Source organism: Chelonia mydas, chromosome 1 (genome assembly GCF_015237465.2).
Source record: "Chelonia mydas isolate rCheMyd1 chromosome 1, rCheMyd1.pri.v2, whole genome shotgun sequence".
In the NCBI taxonomy this organism is placed as follows: Eukaryota; Metazoa; Chordata; order Testudines; family Cheloniidae; genus Chelonia; species Chelonia mydas.
In genome coordinates, this window is record NC_057849.1 from 172,605,519 (window position 1) to 172,619,784 (window position 14,266).

Genomic DNA, 14,266 nt, shown 5'->3' on the forward strand with positions numbered 1-14,266 from the left:
TTTTGAAGATCCATGTAACCTGTAACAAGTAGTCCTTTGATTTCTGGGACCAATTCGCTCATGTCTGGGTGTGGAGAGAACAGTGAAGGCCCCAAGTGCCATAGCACTATAGGCATAAGAAACTCTCCTGTCTGTCCTGTCAGATGAACAGCCAACCTCCACTGAATAGTCAATCTACATCATCTGTTGCCACAAGAGGGGACAGTGAAGGAGAATATATATTTTCTTCTAAAACATTTTTGAACTACGATTTAAACTACAAACTAGTTATAAAAAATAGGATTGAGGAACACATGGTCCATCACCACAATTTATTCATAATATAGTTAAAGATACACTTGTCTATCGTGGCCAGACAAGAACGGTGAGCAGCGGGACTGCTTTCTGTCATGTATCTTTGCAGTGAACATTTGTATTCCTGTGGAAGTATATGTATATACTCCCTAGACATTGCTTTCTGGTTGGACACGATTTAATGCAACAAGGGATGTGTTCCCAAGAAGTGTTATCTGGAGAGAGAAATTTCAAACTACATAAGTTTTAGCCGGTCTAATTGGGACTGGCCAATTGGGGCCAGATGAGATAATCAAAACTACAGATTAACTGGAAAATGCAATGCTGCAGTGCCATCTAACGGTTGTTTCTGGCCCTGGAGTCCTGGTTGTTCAGTAAATGGAGAGAGCCGGTTAAGGCAGGGTCGAATAAACAGGTTCCTGCTGTGTTCCTTTGTTTTGATTTTCACAAGGAAGAACTCAAAATGTAAGTTAGCTATGAAGTGCTCATTTTGATAATTTGCTACAAGTCTCAGGTTTTTTTGTTTTTACACTCCATAAAAAAGTATATTAAGTGGCTGAAGGCAAGAAAAATATTCCTGAGAACATGTAAAAGTGACCTATTCTACAGCTTTTAACATTTAACTTTTTTGGTTTTACTCTCTGGTGTTGTGATAAACCTATGCCCTCACCATGACGTCTTCATTTGGTAAACATTTTATTTTGCTATTTTAATAATGCGGAAGCACTTCGTACTGTGACCTTATGATACTTACTACTCAAAAGATGGGCAGTATTTTTTGCCCTCTAGAAAACTATAAACATTGATACCTATGAGCAGAATTAAACATTTCACTTTCTACTCATTTCTTTAAACACTAAAGATTCTGACATCACTCCACATAGCAACCCCATCTTTAGGGCTATAACTTGGACAGCTAAACACCTACAATATTCTTTAGCTGATCTACAATTAAGCAATGTTCGCTTGTAAAATTGTATAAAAGCAGGATATCATTGTTGCATTTGTACTGAACTCCACAGGAACATGGGGATTTTTTGGGGGGAGGTTGCTTAGTTTTCTTTGTATTCAACAAAAATGCATATGTAACATTTTAATCAACAATAGGAATTAAAATAACCATATGACTATTATTTCACATGTAAATAAAGTATTATATACAAGTTTAAATTTCAAGCTTTTAAATTCTGCTATAATTATATTAGCCACAGTTCAGATATTCAGTAAAGCAACAGAATCACTCAGGAAGTCAACACCATGAGCACAACTTCCACATACTGTATTTCATGCTGAAAATATGCCCCAGACATTACCTTGTATCAAGAATTGTTCCTTATCATTGATATACATTAAACAGTATGCACTGGCATTCCTGTAACCACCAAAAGAGTCACGTTCCAACTCCTCCCAAGTTGACTTTGTCACAGAAATGTCATTATATTTCATCCATCTCCTCTGGTGGTGGTCATAAATGTATGCCCAGTAGTGTCCTGCATTAGCTTGGCCTTCGTGAACGAGTACAGCATGTAACCGATAAGGAACCTAACAGAAAGAAAGCATAATTTAAATATTGTTGCCATTACAGTAGGAGGAGGTTACTTACTATAACTGGAGATTCTTCAAGATGTGGGATCCCTATTTGGATTCCAGATGTGCGTGTGCATGCGTGCCAAGCACTGGTGCCAGAACTGTTCATAGTAGCATCGGTTGTACATCACGCGTTGGCTGTGTGGTGCATCCAAGTCTTGTGCGTTAACGCCAGTCCCGCTTACCAGTAAGGGGATGGAGGGCAGGTACTGGAATCTAAATAGGGACCACACATCTAGAAGAACCTCCAGTTACAGTAAGTAACCTCCTCCTCTGCAAGTGATGGCCTCTATATGGATTCCAGATGTGGGAGAGTAGCGAGCAGTGCTCAGAATACTGATCTGGACACTTGAAAAATCAGACAAAGTAACATGGGTTATAAGGAGACTATAGCTTTATTTTCCTAACTGACAGTTTACCTGGGTCAAGCACCACTCAGATAGTCACTACAAACTTTTCAAAAGCAATCGACTAAAGACAATAGATGTCTTCCTCAGAGCATGTTCTTTTTCATTCTCCAGTGTACAGTACAGACACACAGATCCTTTAGATCAGCTCCATCCCAGAGTGACTACAACTCATCATGCAAACATCACGATTCTTCTACCACTGCCATGTTCAAGTACCATGTCTGGAACTTCAAGCAATCAGCCACTTCCTTTTCTCAAATCTGAAAGTAGCAAACTTCAAACTCTAGATTACATACTGTTAAAAAGCTTAACATTAAAAAAAAAAAACCCATCTAGCAGCTGAGTCACATGTTTCCCGGTTTAAGCAAGTCTTTCCAAAGCATAAATATAAGCGTGCTGCAGCAGAGACAAATAAGTCAAACAATATACTGAGTTTAGGTTCTAATTGTCTGATCATGTTGACTGCATCACTAACAAACTACATAAATGAATGGTTTCCTCATATAATAATTGGTGCACTCAATGCACCAGTTATTGTCATCTGAGTAAATAATTAAGAGAACAGAGGCCATCTGCCTGTCAAAGATGGCCAATTTTAGTACTCAAATGGTTGACACAGAGAAGATACCCTATTTAACACATTAATAAGCCATTTGTTGATAGGCATCTAAGCGTCTAATAGAACAAAACAATAAAATTAGAAGAAAAAACAGCCAGGTAAAAAATACAGTCAACCTATACTAAAACATCTGGCAAAATACATAAAATCACTTAAAGTTTTCACTGGATTCTACCATCTCCCAATTAACACAAAACAGTAAAGTCATCATCTTGGCAGTCTGCACATCTGTTTTTATTTTCCCACCCCACCCTCCACATGCTTTCGCTTCCTGGATTCATCCCAACCCTGTGATCTTACTCTTCTGCTCCAGCCTTTGATGCACAGAACTGACTTCCTGTTATTGTATGCCAGGTGCTCACCCTCTCCCCCCTCATTTAGCATCCAACTCTTCAAGCAATCCCTCCTCCCTTCTTTTCATTCCTACATTCTGCATATCATTAACTATTATCTCATGTCTTTCCCTCCAGTGTGTCTGTCTTGCTTTACTTGACTTGTTAACTCTTTGGGACAAGGAATGCATTATACCTAAGTTTGCAAAGGGCCATGTAAATTAACAGTAACATATTGGTGGTTTAATAAAATCAGTGATAATTCAGTCACTTCATTTCCATGTACATCATAAATTTGAACACTTACATTTTAAAAGAGTACATCTTGAGAGTACCAATAGACCTATAATAATTAGGAGCATACAAGAAAACAGCTGCATTCTTATTGTGTTCAGTCAGTGAAGAAACTGCTAGCTAGAGAGAAGCATGGCTAGGTGGAGGGTCCTCCCCTCATTTTGAGATAACAGAAGAGGGACTTCATATCAATGTCTAGGCCAGACCATGCCAACAAGTATACGTCCTTGCACTTTCCTCAGTGTCTAAGAGCATGAACTTTAGCTCCTAATCAATGAAAATATTGATACAAAGATTTGCAGCAGATGTGGAGACAAGTCTAAGTTTTTACCAGTCACCAACAAACATTAACCTCTGTTCACAGTGATGCCTTATTGGACTACGCAGTCTACCTTGCCTTCAGTGGCTGTAAATAACCAAAAAACCTGTGAGTAAGGCCAAGAGGGGTTCTCCAAGAAATCTGCCTTGGTTTTCTAGATCAGTAGAATACAAGGATCAAATAAGTTAGCAGTAAGACTCTAAACACATTAGGGACATAGGATGCTAGCTAGTGACCATCTTCTGGCAACACCTATGACAGAATTTGAAGACTTTTTGCAGTAGAGATGAGAAGTGTTACAGACTATAAGAGTAGAGAAGGAAGAATGATCCACTCTACCTTAAAAGACCTTTAAAAAATGGTGAAGGTGTTTTTCTTTAAAAAAGTTCAAGGGAAAAAAATATCAATTCTATAAAAATAGCATTAAATATTACTATTATCCTTAATACAAAAGAGATTTTTAGAAGGACTAAAGATGTTAATGAATGGCATTTTAATCTAAGGCAAGCAATATAAGAAAAACAAAATGAAGAGGAAGAGATCCCAATGCTATTCATACAGCAATCTTGAGTGCTAATAAGCCAGTCTGATATTAAAAATTTAAGCTATCTTTCAGGTTTATTACTATAAAGAACTAAAGCCTAGAGTGAAGATCTGCGTAGGAGAACGTCTGCTGGATTCTTGTTGCACACATCTTGAAAGCTATACTATTGCAGCAGTAGACTTCAAGTTTAATATTTGTGTTATCGTCATGATAAAAAAATAAGATCACTTATAACAATGATTAGGGATATTGGAATGTTCCCTGAAGTAATTACAGGGTTTTTACTTGCCCCTAATATTCCGGGCTACCATTCTCAAAACAGTAGACCTCAGAGTTACGAACAGCAGAGTTACGAACTGACCAGTCAACCACGCACCTCATTTGGAACTGGAAGTACAGACAGCAGAAGAGACAAAAAACAAAAACAAAAAACAAAAAAAACCAACACAAATACAGTACACTACTATGTTAAATGTAAACTACTAAAAAAAAATAAAGGGAAAGATTTGACAAGATTAAAAGAAGATTTGAGAAGGTAAGGAAACTTTCTGTGCTTGTTTCCTTTAAATTAAGATGGTTAAAAGTAGCATTTTTCTTCTTCAGAGTAAAGTTTCAAAGCTGTATTAAATCAACTTTCAGTTGTAAACTTTTGAAAGAACAACCGTAATGTTTTTGTTCAGTTATGAACATTTCAGAGTTACAAATAACCTCCATTCCCAAAGTTCTACTGTATATCAGTTTCTTTGAGCTATGAGGCTATGCAAACTCCCTGAAACTGCAAGGCTGCTTCACAACTAGCCAGTAGGAAAAGTGGAAGAGGAGCAAAGGTTGCATCTGTCCCTGAGACAGGAACATTGCGCTCCGTAAAGCTCCTTAGTGCTGGCAACCCCAGCTGAAAGAATCTTGGCAGTCCTGTGAAATGAGTGTCCTGGGTGGGTAATATTGTTCAAATACAGCTGAGTTACCAAACTGGTTTGGTAGCATTTTTTAAAAGGAATATGGGTATGCAGATTAATTAGAAAGACTAATGGGGCGGGGAGGGGAGCCTCTGTATGCCTTTCTGATGACATTCCCTCACCACAAGCATAGCACAGTACAACCCATTGGGACTGAGGTTTTAATTGAGTTTTAAATAAAATTGCGCTAATTGGGTTAACTTCAATCCCTCTTTATCTCTGCCAAACTAGCTGCCAGAACTGTTTAGTCTGATCAAGGAATGTTAATTGCAGCCTTCCATGAAGAGAGAGATGTATAGTGCTAACAACTGAATTCTGTACCAGTAGCTGTATCTCACAATAAACCATTATATCAAGAAGCGATTAATGGTACACAGCAACACACAAAGTATGTAATTAGCATTAAACTTTCATGCGGTAACTACCAATGTGTGTAACAAGAGAGACATCCCCAGGAAGGGAAACTTTCAAAATTGTGTACCCACCCCCCTATTACCCTCTTGTTTCCTCCCTGCATCAAACTGAGCTAACAAAGCAGCATAAAAACACTGACGTAGTGGAAGAAATAATGAAGGAGAATGTAATGGAGTAATCCTGATAATTGAAAAAGCATGAATGACCGAGGTTTTCAGATATGACTAGAGATTTTGGGTGCCCAATTTGAGAAATCTTCTCTCTACTATCCCATTCAGCATATATATGCAGCCATTAAGTGAACTGGTAAGACGACACCCTCAAGTACCAGAAAATTCAGATACACAGCTCTACCTTTCCTGAATCTCACATTACCACACTATTAGCACCACAATAGTCCAGGCCTTGGACAAGATCAACAACAGACAATTGAGGTCAAACCCAAGCAAGACAGAGATTATGGTGGTGGAAAGAGGAAAGCATTTTGAAGTTTGCACCCATGTTGCAGTCTCCTGTGGTTGAAGATGCGTACGCACATGCACACACGGTCAATTTGATTCAGATTCTAGTTTAAGAGATCCAGGAGCACTCTCACTGACACTAAACTCTCATGTAGCAGTGTCTACAAGTAATGCTTTCTACTATCTCTGCCTGTCTAGAAAACTCAATCTGGAGCCCAATGACCTGGCCTCAGTTATGCATCTCCTATCTGGACTACAGCAACGTAACCCATCTGAGCAATGAAGACATCACCCTTTACGAAACTGTCAAGCACAGAATATTGCAATATGTCTGTTCAGCAACATGACCACCATGAGCCCATGAAACCTCTCTTCCACTCTCTACACGGCCATCCCATAAAGAATATTATGACAAAAGTACAAGGTCTTAGTCCCTACCTTCAAGACACTCAATGGCCTGGGACAACGATATCTAAAAGATCACCTAAAGCGCCAGGATGAAGAGCATGACTGACAACTCCACTCAGACAAGGCAGCTTTCTACAGTAAAGTTCACCTGTGCAGCAACTTTCTCAGGGGCCAGTCCAACACTGAGGAATGAACTCCCATAGGAATAAAGGACCATTACAAACTTAGATTTCTAGTTTCACAAGGCATGTATTCATATAGTTTGAAGAAATGTCAATTAACTTTTGATAAATCCATTTATTTGGCCTTCCTGGTCAAGGTGGTAAGGCAAAAAAGGAATTTAAGCTATAAATGTCACAAGATCATTTTGCTAGGGCTTTATAGACCACTGCAGTTTCCCCATATGATTTTTAGCTTTAATGTAATGTTTCAGAAGTCTTGTTTTTTATATAGTCAGAGTATATATTACAAAGTTCACTGGTTATCAAAACAGAAAACAAATACCACAGTTCCATCTTTCCAAGGAAATTGGTTTTATGGAATCCAGAAATCTCTCAAACCTCGAACTATGACCTAAAAAGGAATGATTGTAGCAACTGGAAACTCACTATTAATAATAAAAGATCATTATAAAAGTACCCTCACATAAGCAGTCTACAAAAGAAAAACAAAATGCCTTTATACTCCCATAGCCCAGACTCAAAAGTTGGCAGCTGAATCAACTATAAAGATCAGCCTCCTCCTCACTGTGTCAGGACAGCTCCCAAGAACAGCAGTGTTGTGGGGCAATCCCTACTCCCAGAATATGATACTAGGCTGGTTGGGTATCTGTGCAGCCTCCAGAACCTCAAGTTATCATTTTAAATCTTTGATGCACACACCGCTGCTTTAGATTAAGCAATGGGTGTAGTGGCACATCAGGTACCAACAAATCAATGTGGCATCTTCATCTTCCTTGGATATGGAATTACATATTTTCAAGGAAATAAAATGACACCTGAGCCCCAATATATTGGCTGGGTCTTGACTATAAGAACCTTTTTACACTTTTTCACCGAATTATCCTCCTCGCTCCAATGTAATGCTTGTTGGCTAATAAACTGTAGCCATCTAGAAGTGAATGAGCAGGCAGGTGTTTCTTCATGTCACACAGAAGTCAACAAACCACAGATTATTTGGAATTGCGTTTGGACATCTGAAGACCTTCTTAGAGAGCCTAGGTGCCTTTACTGCTAACTAAATTACAGTCCCAAAAAATTAATAGTTGCACTTAGCAGTGAGCCTTCAAATTATCAAATGTCACTGCTAGATGACCTGCAGCATGTATCCTCTTTGTTATATTGTAGACCTTAACAAATCCTGCCTGTGAGGAGGAACTTTAAGGGACACTATCTAGGTAGGTCTGCTGGAAAGTCTGAATATCAGCACTGAGCTGCCAATATTTATTACAAACACTGTACTAAAGCTTTAATGTACCTCTAGGAAAAACTGACCTACCCCCACACATACCCAGCCTCCCTATGCCCTGACTCTTGCACCCCCCACATTCTCACCCCCACCCTGAGCACCAAACGGGAGCTCCTGCACTCCCCCCCTATGTTCCTACCTGCACCCCTCGCACCAAACGGGAGCTGCCCAGATAAGCACTCCACACCCAAACCTCCTGCCCCAACCCTAAGCCCCCTCCCTCATTCTAGCTCCTGGCCAGACCCTAAACCCCAACCCCCAGCCTGCTCCTTCACCCCCAGCCCTGTGCTCAGTGCACTCCCACCCACAGCTCAGTGCAGAGAGAGAGGAAGAGAATGGGCTAGAACCAGGGAGAAGGTAGGTACCCACTCTGTGGGTGGGGCCGGGATCCCAGACCGGCAGCAGGTTGAGCAGGGCCAGCAGCTGGGACCCTGGCTAGCAGGAGCCGGCGGACGGAACCCCAGACCGGCAGCGAGCTGAGTGGCAGCAGGCTGACATCAGGATGGGATTCTGGCTCCTATAGCTGCACTAGGGGATGGGGGCCTATAATAGCATTGGGGGGAGTGCAGTGAGACAGGGGTTCAAACTGAAACAGGGGAGGGGCACAAGCGCATGGGAGGGGGCATGGTGCACAGAGCAAAGGGCCAGTCAGGGCAGAGGAACCACGGTGCAGGGCAGGGAGCAACCAGGCTGGGGGTAGGACAGGGAAACTAAGGGGCTAGCTTTAGAGGCTGGGGCGGGGCAAACAAACAAGCAAAACTGCAGAGGGAAAAGGCAAACAAACACGCTGATGGGCTGGGGCAAAAGGACGGGGGCAAAGGGCTGCAAGGTGAGAGGGGGAGACAGCTGCGGGGGCGGGGAGGATGTCAGTCCGGGGTGGTGGTGGTGGGGGCGGAGGCACGTGCGCCCACTTGCGCTTGCAAAAGAAAGTCAGTTTATGCTGGCTGCTGCTTCAGGCCCAAATGGTGGCAAAAGGGCACGGCAAGCCAGGTAAGCAGCTGAGTCCTAGAGGCAGGAGCTGAGGCAGATGGTAAGCGACCAGTGGGGGTGGTGGAGGGGACAGCGATGGTGGTGAGGGCTGGGGGGAGACATAGATGGACAAGGGGGCAGGCTCCACGCCACACCCCCGCGTGATCCCACAAACACAGTCAAGACCCCCACCACAAGAGCAGAGTTTGAAAATTACTCAGTCCTTGAAGGCCCCCTCCACAGTGGTCTGCAGAGTCTCTGCACACTCCGCCAGCAGCGGATGGTCCTCTTCTTCCTCCTCAAGGCTCCAGCAGAGAGTCTGGTGGCCAGGCAGGAAGGACCCCTCGCAGGTGGTGGTGGTGTCCACAGCAGCAGTAGCAACAGCTAGGGCCCCTCACTCCCCTCCTCTGGGGAGCAGGCCAGCAGGCCCCCCGCAAGGGCTGCAGCGGGAACAGCAACAACTGGGGGCGGGGGGGGGGGGCGGTTTGAGGTGTGGTTCAGCAGCCTGGTAGCAGAGAAGTGGGGGGTTGTCTGGCCTAGCTAGGGGAGTAGCTGGAGCAGCAGCAGTGAGAGCCCAAGGCCTAGCAGCAGCCCCAACAGCTGAAGAAGCAGCCTCTTGCCTCCCTCCAGGCCAGAGGGCTATAGGAGAGGAGTCAAGGGCCAATCTACTGGCCACTGGAGAAGCAGGTTGCTGTTCCCTGACTGACCAGAGCAGGGGCTGCATTAGAGCAAACAGGAACCTGTTAGAACCAATGAAGGCAAGCTACTTAAGACACCTGGAGCCAATTAAGAACATACTAGAATCAATTATAGCAAGCAGACTAGTCAGGACACCTGTTTTAAAAAGGACCTCCCATCAGTTAGTGGAGGGCATGCAAGGAGCAGGGAGTGAGAAGGCGTGCTGCTGGAGGACTGAGGAGTACAAACGTGATCAGGCTTCACGAGGAAGATCCTGTGGTGAGGATAAAGAGGGTGCTAGGGGGAAGTAGCCCAGGGAGTTGTAGCTGTCATGCAGCTGATACAGGAGACATTGTAGACAGCTGCTATCCACAGGGCCCTGGGCTGGAACCCGGTGTAGAGGGCAGGCCCGGCTTCCCCCCATCCTCCCAACTCCTGATTGGACACAGGAGGAGTTGACCTCGTCTGTGAGCAACACCAGAAGGGAAGGTCTAATTTGGATCTGGACTGTCCCTGACCCACTAGGTGGGACAACAGAGACTGAGGAGATTGTTCTCCATTTCCCCCATGCTGGCCAGGGATGAGGTTAGCTTAATGAACAGCAGGTTTGAGCCTCTAGCAGAGCAGCCAAACTGAGAGCTGCTGTGAAACTCTGAGGTGAGCAAATCTGCCAAAAAGCGCAGGACCCACCAAGGGAGAGGAGGAACTTTGTCACAATCCCTTCTGCACCTTGGTGGCTGCCCTCCACCAAACACCACAAGAGGGCTTCCATAAGACTAGCAGAAGGATGCTCATGAAGCACTCCCCCGTCACCTATAGCCCCTTCTCGTAAACTGAATCAAATAAATTTTCATCTCTTCCTTGCTGCGACAAAAGAAATGATGGACAGATAATTCTTCAGTTGTAGACCTCATCCCTCCTTTTCCTTTCCTAACTTTGGTACATTTACCTTGAATTTTGCCTGTAAGCTCTTTGGGGCCTGGAAGCATTGTCTTATGTCTGTAATTTGCCATACCCACTAATAGGTACCAACGTTAATAATTAAAAACCACACATAAAAAACCCAAAAAAACCACACATGAAAAGAGGATTATGTGGATACAAGACTACTGAAGGAGCCACTACTATATATTATGATGGCTTAATATTGCTGATCACAGTACAAAACATGTCACTTAACAAGCTTTGTCCCCTAAGAAAATGGTTTAGCATGATAGTAAAAAGACTGACTGATGCTTAATCAGGATAGAATTAAAATAACTCTTGCTTAATATGGATTTATATAGGTAGTTCCAAATACCCATAGTTAAGGGGTGTTTAATCAAGCGTTAAATAGAGGTGAAATTCTGAGTCATATTGTAGAACTTTCAAAGTAAAATGAATAAGAAATGAAGACGAAATATAAACATATAGAAAATAGGTTTCCTGTATTTTTATTCAAATATTTTTTCCTCTTTTTAAAATGATCTCTTATCTTAATTGGAAGTAGCTCACTCAACAGCCTAAATAGCTTCTATTGTGCAATGCTAAAATTACAGTCAACACAGCTGCATAGAATCAGGTATTCTGGGTTTTGCCACACATTTGTATCACAACATTGGTTAAGTCACTTCATTTCTAACACCTGACTTCCCTGTAAAATAGGTATTACAGAATTATTCTTTGACTTAGTGGTGTGTAATTAGGGTCTACAAAACTCTCTGATCTTCTGATTAAGGACCTCAACACATTATACACTGCCTTTTTTTTTTTAAAAAAAAAAAAAACTGACTTAAAGAAACATCTTTCATTAAAAAGATTAAAATGATCTATTTTTTCTTTTGATCTCATGTTGAGATTTTACTTACCTGGACCATTGATTTGTCAGAGTACATCAATTCAATTGTCCGATGTATTCTAGATATGCTTTCCTGCAAGTCTAAGGGAATAAGAAAAAAGTCATATCCTTCTATGCCACCACTATGAGTTATCTATATGCTTCTACAGTATGCTACATCTTCACTTTTTCCAAGGCTCAAATAAGGATAAATATTTCTAATCTTATTTAAAAATTAATGTTAACCACTCACATGCCAGACACTGGTTTCTCAGAACTGAATACAAATGCCACAATCCCAGGGACAATGCAGCCTCCTCCACATAAGATACCAGGCGCTCTCTATGGGCAAGGAAATGGCTTTACTTTGTTCCTGCCCTTGTTTGAACAGTTAGTGCCCTTCCTTGTGCCCCACACCAAGGGAGCAATCCATGCACTCTCCCAAACAAAGGCCCTGCAACTGTAAGTAGCTTTTGCGAAGAAGCTCACTGCACTCTCCCAAAAGAGTCCCAAGAGATGTCCCAGGTTGTGCACCCACAAAATGCCCAGTCACAAGTTGGCATAACTCTTTAAACTGCCTGTCACACTGACAGCTACAGGACAATGATGGAAAAATCTACCAGTGCAAGTACCACTTCTCTTCCCCTCCCACCCCTCCATATCACACAGCACAGCAAAGCCTGCATAGGGTATAAGCCCAATTCCAATGTGAAAAGGCAAGGTTTGGGGCTAGAAGTCAATGCTTTACCATCTGAGGCAGACTGACATTTTTGTTAATGAAAGATGTTTTTCCTTCATCTGTCTGTTGAAGACAGATGTAAATTCAGTAAGAATTATGAAAAATGATTGAAGTCAAACACACTTATTTTCTTCCTCCAGAACCAAAACATTTTCAGTAACCCTTTTCAAAAGCAACCATAGTCTCTACTTTCTCAGAGTACCTCTAGTGTCATTTTCTACTTCAGTCCTCCAACGATGTAAACAGCCCTCTAACACTGAAAGCTCTTCTTCCGTTATGTGTCTTGGTGCTGGATGCATTGGCAGGTCTGGAGGAATTCGGGACTGTGTGAATGGTTTGTGTATTACTGATCTTTGTACAGGTGATGTGCTTGGTATCTCTGAAGATGAAGGCCCCTGTTGCTCTGTTGTGCTGTATTTATTTAAAATATGAAACAAGAGAGACTTCAAACTTCCTATACACAAGCTATACAGAAATTGACTTCACAGACACTTGTAGCTGAAATATAAACCAACCAATCCCTAATCATTTTTGTTTTTTAATCTGAGCAATTTTAAACACTTTAAAGCTAACAGTTATCAAGTTAAAGCAATACAGTCCACAAATTTTAAGTTTAAGTACTGGTTTCCTTACACCTTGTCCACAGTAGACTTTTTCTTCGGATTTCCACCATTGCTAACGTGGTATTAATCCAAGAGTGCGAGCAACAATGGGAGCTCTAGTGAGCATAAGCTCCTGTGAGAGGGGTAAACATCTGCGATAACACTGCTGCTATTTACTCCTAGGGGAATTCTGCACCACTGCGCACATGAAGAATCCATGTTCCCTGCAGATTCCTCCCCCCACAGAATAATACATTCTGCCGGGGAGACGCTGCACCTTTCTCCCAGCAAGGGCTGCTGTGGTACCAGAAGAGAGGTCAGCCAGCTCAAGGCCTGAGCAGGCAGCTGCAGAGAGGGAGGGGGCAGAGGCTACTTTCCTCACCGCACCATGCCCATGGGGCCAAGCGAGGAGGCATAAGATATGGGAGGACGGAGAGAACAGGGCACACAGGGTTGCTGGGAGGTCACAGACTGGGGACCAGAAGGGCGGGGGGGGGGGGGGGGGGGGGGAACGGGACGACAGACTGGGGAAGGGGCACAGAAGCTAGTGGGGTGATAGCATTGAGCCAGGGGCTGAATGGCAGTGGGGGGTGAGGGCCACATAGGTATAGGATGAGAGGGGGTTGCTGAATGGGACTGAAGGGACACATGGGGATGAGGTGAGAGGGCGTGCAGGGATAGATGGGGACGGGGCAGATGTGCCTGACTGAATGGGAGAAGCTAGGGGTCAGCCAGTGTCTGCCTGGGGGAAGCTCCCCTACTCCCAAACAATCCCTCCCATGCAAAAAACCCCCAAACTGTTCCATACTTCTCCCACCCATATCCAATAACCCTCCAAGCTCCTGCCCAGCCATTACTTCCCTCTCCCTCAGCTCCTCTGTTACCCCTGACTTCCCCAAGGCTTTGCATTGCTTTTGAGAGGGGTGGGAAATACGGTTCAGTATTGTAGTTTAAATGAATTATTACTCAGTTTTGGATTAATAAGCCTAGTAAGGAATCCATTTGTCAAAAAACATTTCCTGAATCTTTTTTTGTTGTGTGTATTGTTACGGATCTATGTGCTGACAGGTACTTTGAAATAAATTACCAAAATAATTGAAACTGGTGTGATTATATTGTGTTATTTTGAAAAGTAAGATATGCAAAATAATGTAGAATTTTAAAATGTTGTGGACAGAATTTCGAATTTTTTGGCACAGAATTATACAAGGAGTAACTACTACTATGTCCTTTGGTAGCAATGGTGGGAAATTAAAGAACAACCAAGTTTATACACAGCCCCAGAGACCACTTTTGCCCTTATGCCTCCCCATTTCGGCGTCTGCTAAAAAATTTGTGCTTAGTTTCCAGATTTGTA

At 42.8% G+C, this 14,266-nt stretch overlaps 1 protein-coding gene across 12 annotated transcripts in view; it reads right to left on the reverse strand.

Moving 5' to 3' along the window:
* USP25 (ubiquitin specific peptidase 25) overlaps positions 1-14,266 on the reverse strand; it is a 141,452-nt gene that overhangs the window by 29,319 nt on the left and 97,867 nt on the right. For all 12 annotated transcript variants that reach the window (XM_037905808.2, XM_037905800.2, XM_043538346.1 and 9 more), the window contains 3 exons: positions 12,510-12,718; positions 11,600-11,670; positions 1,608-1,836 (listed from right to left, as the gene is read on the reverse strand). In XM_037905808.2, coding sequence (XP_037761736.1) covers positions 1,608-1,836; positions 11,600-11,670; positions 12,510-12,718 — 509 coding nt within the window. The remainder of the gene's footprint in view (positions 1-1,607; positions 1,837-11,599; positions 11,671-12,509; positions 12,719-14,266) is intronic.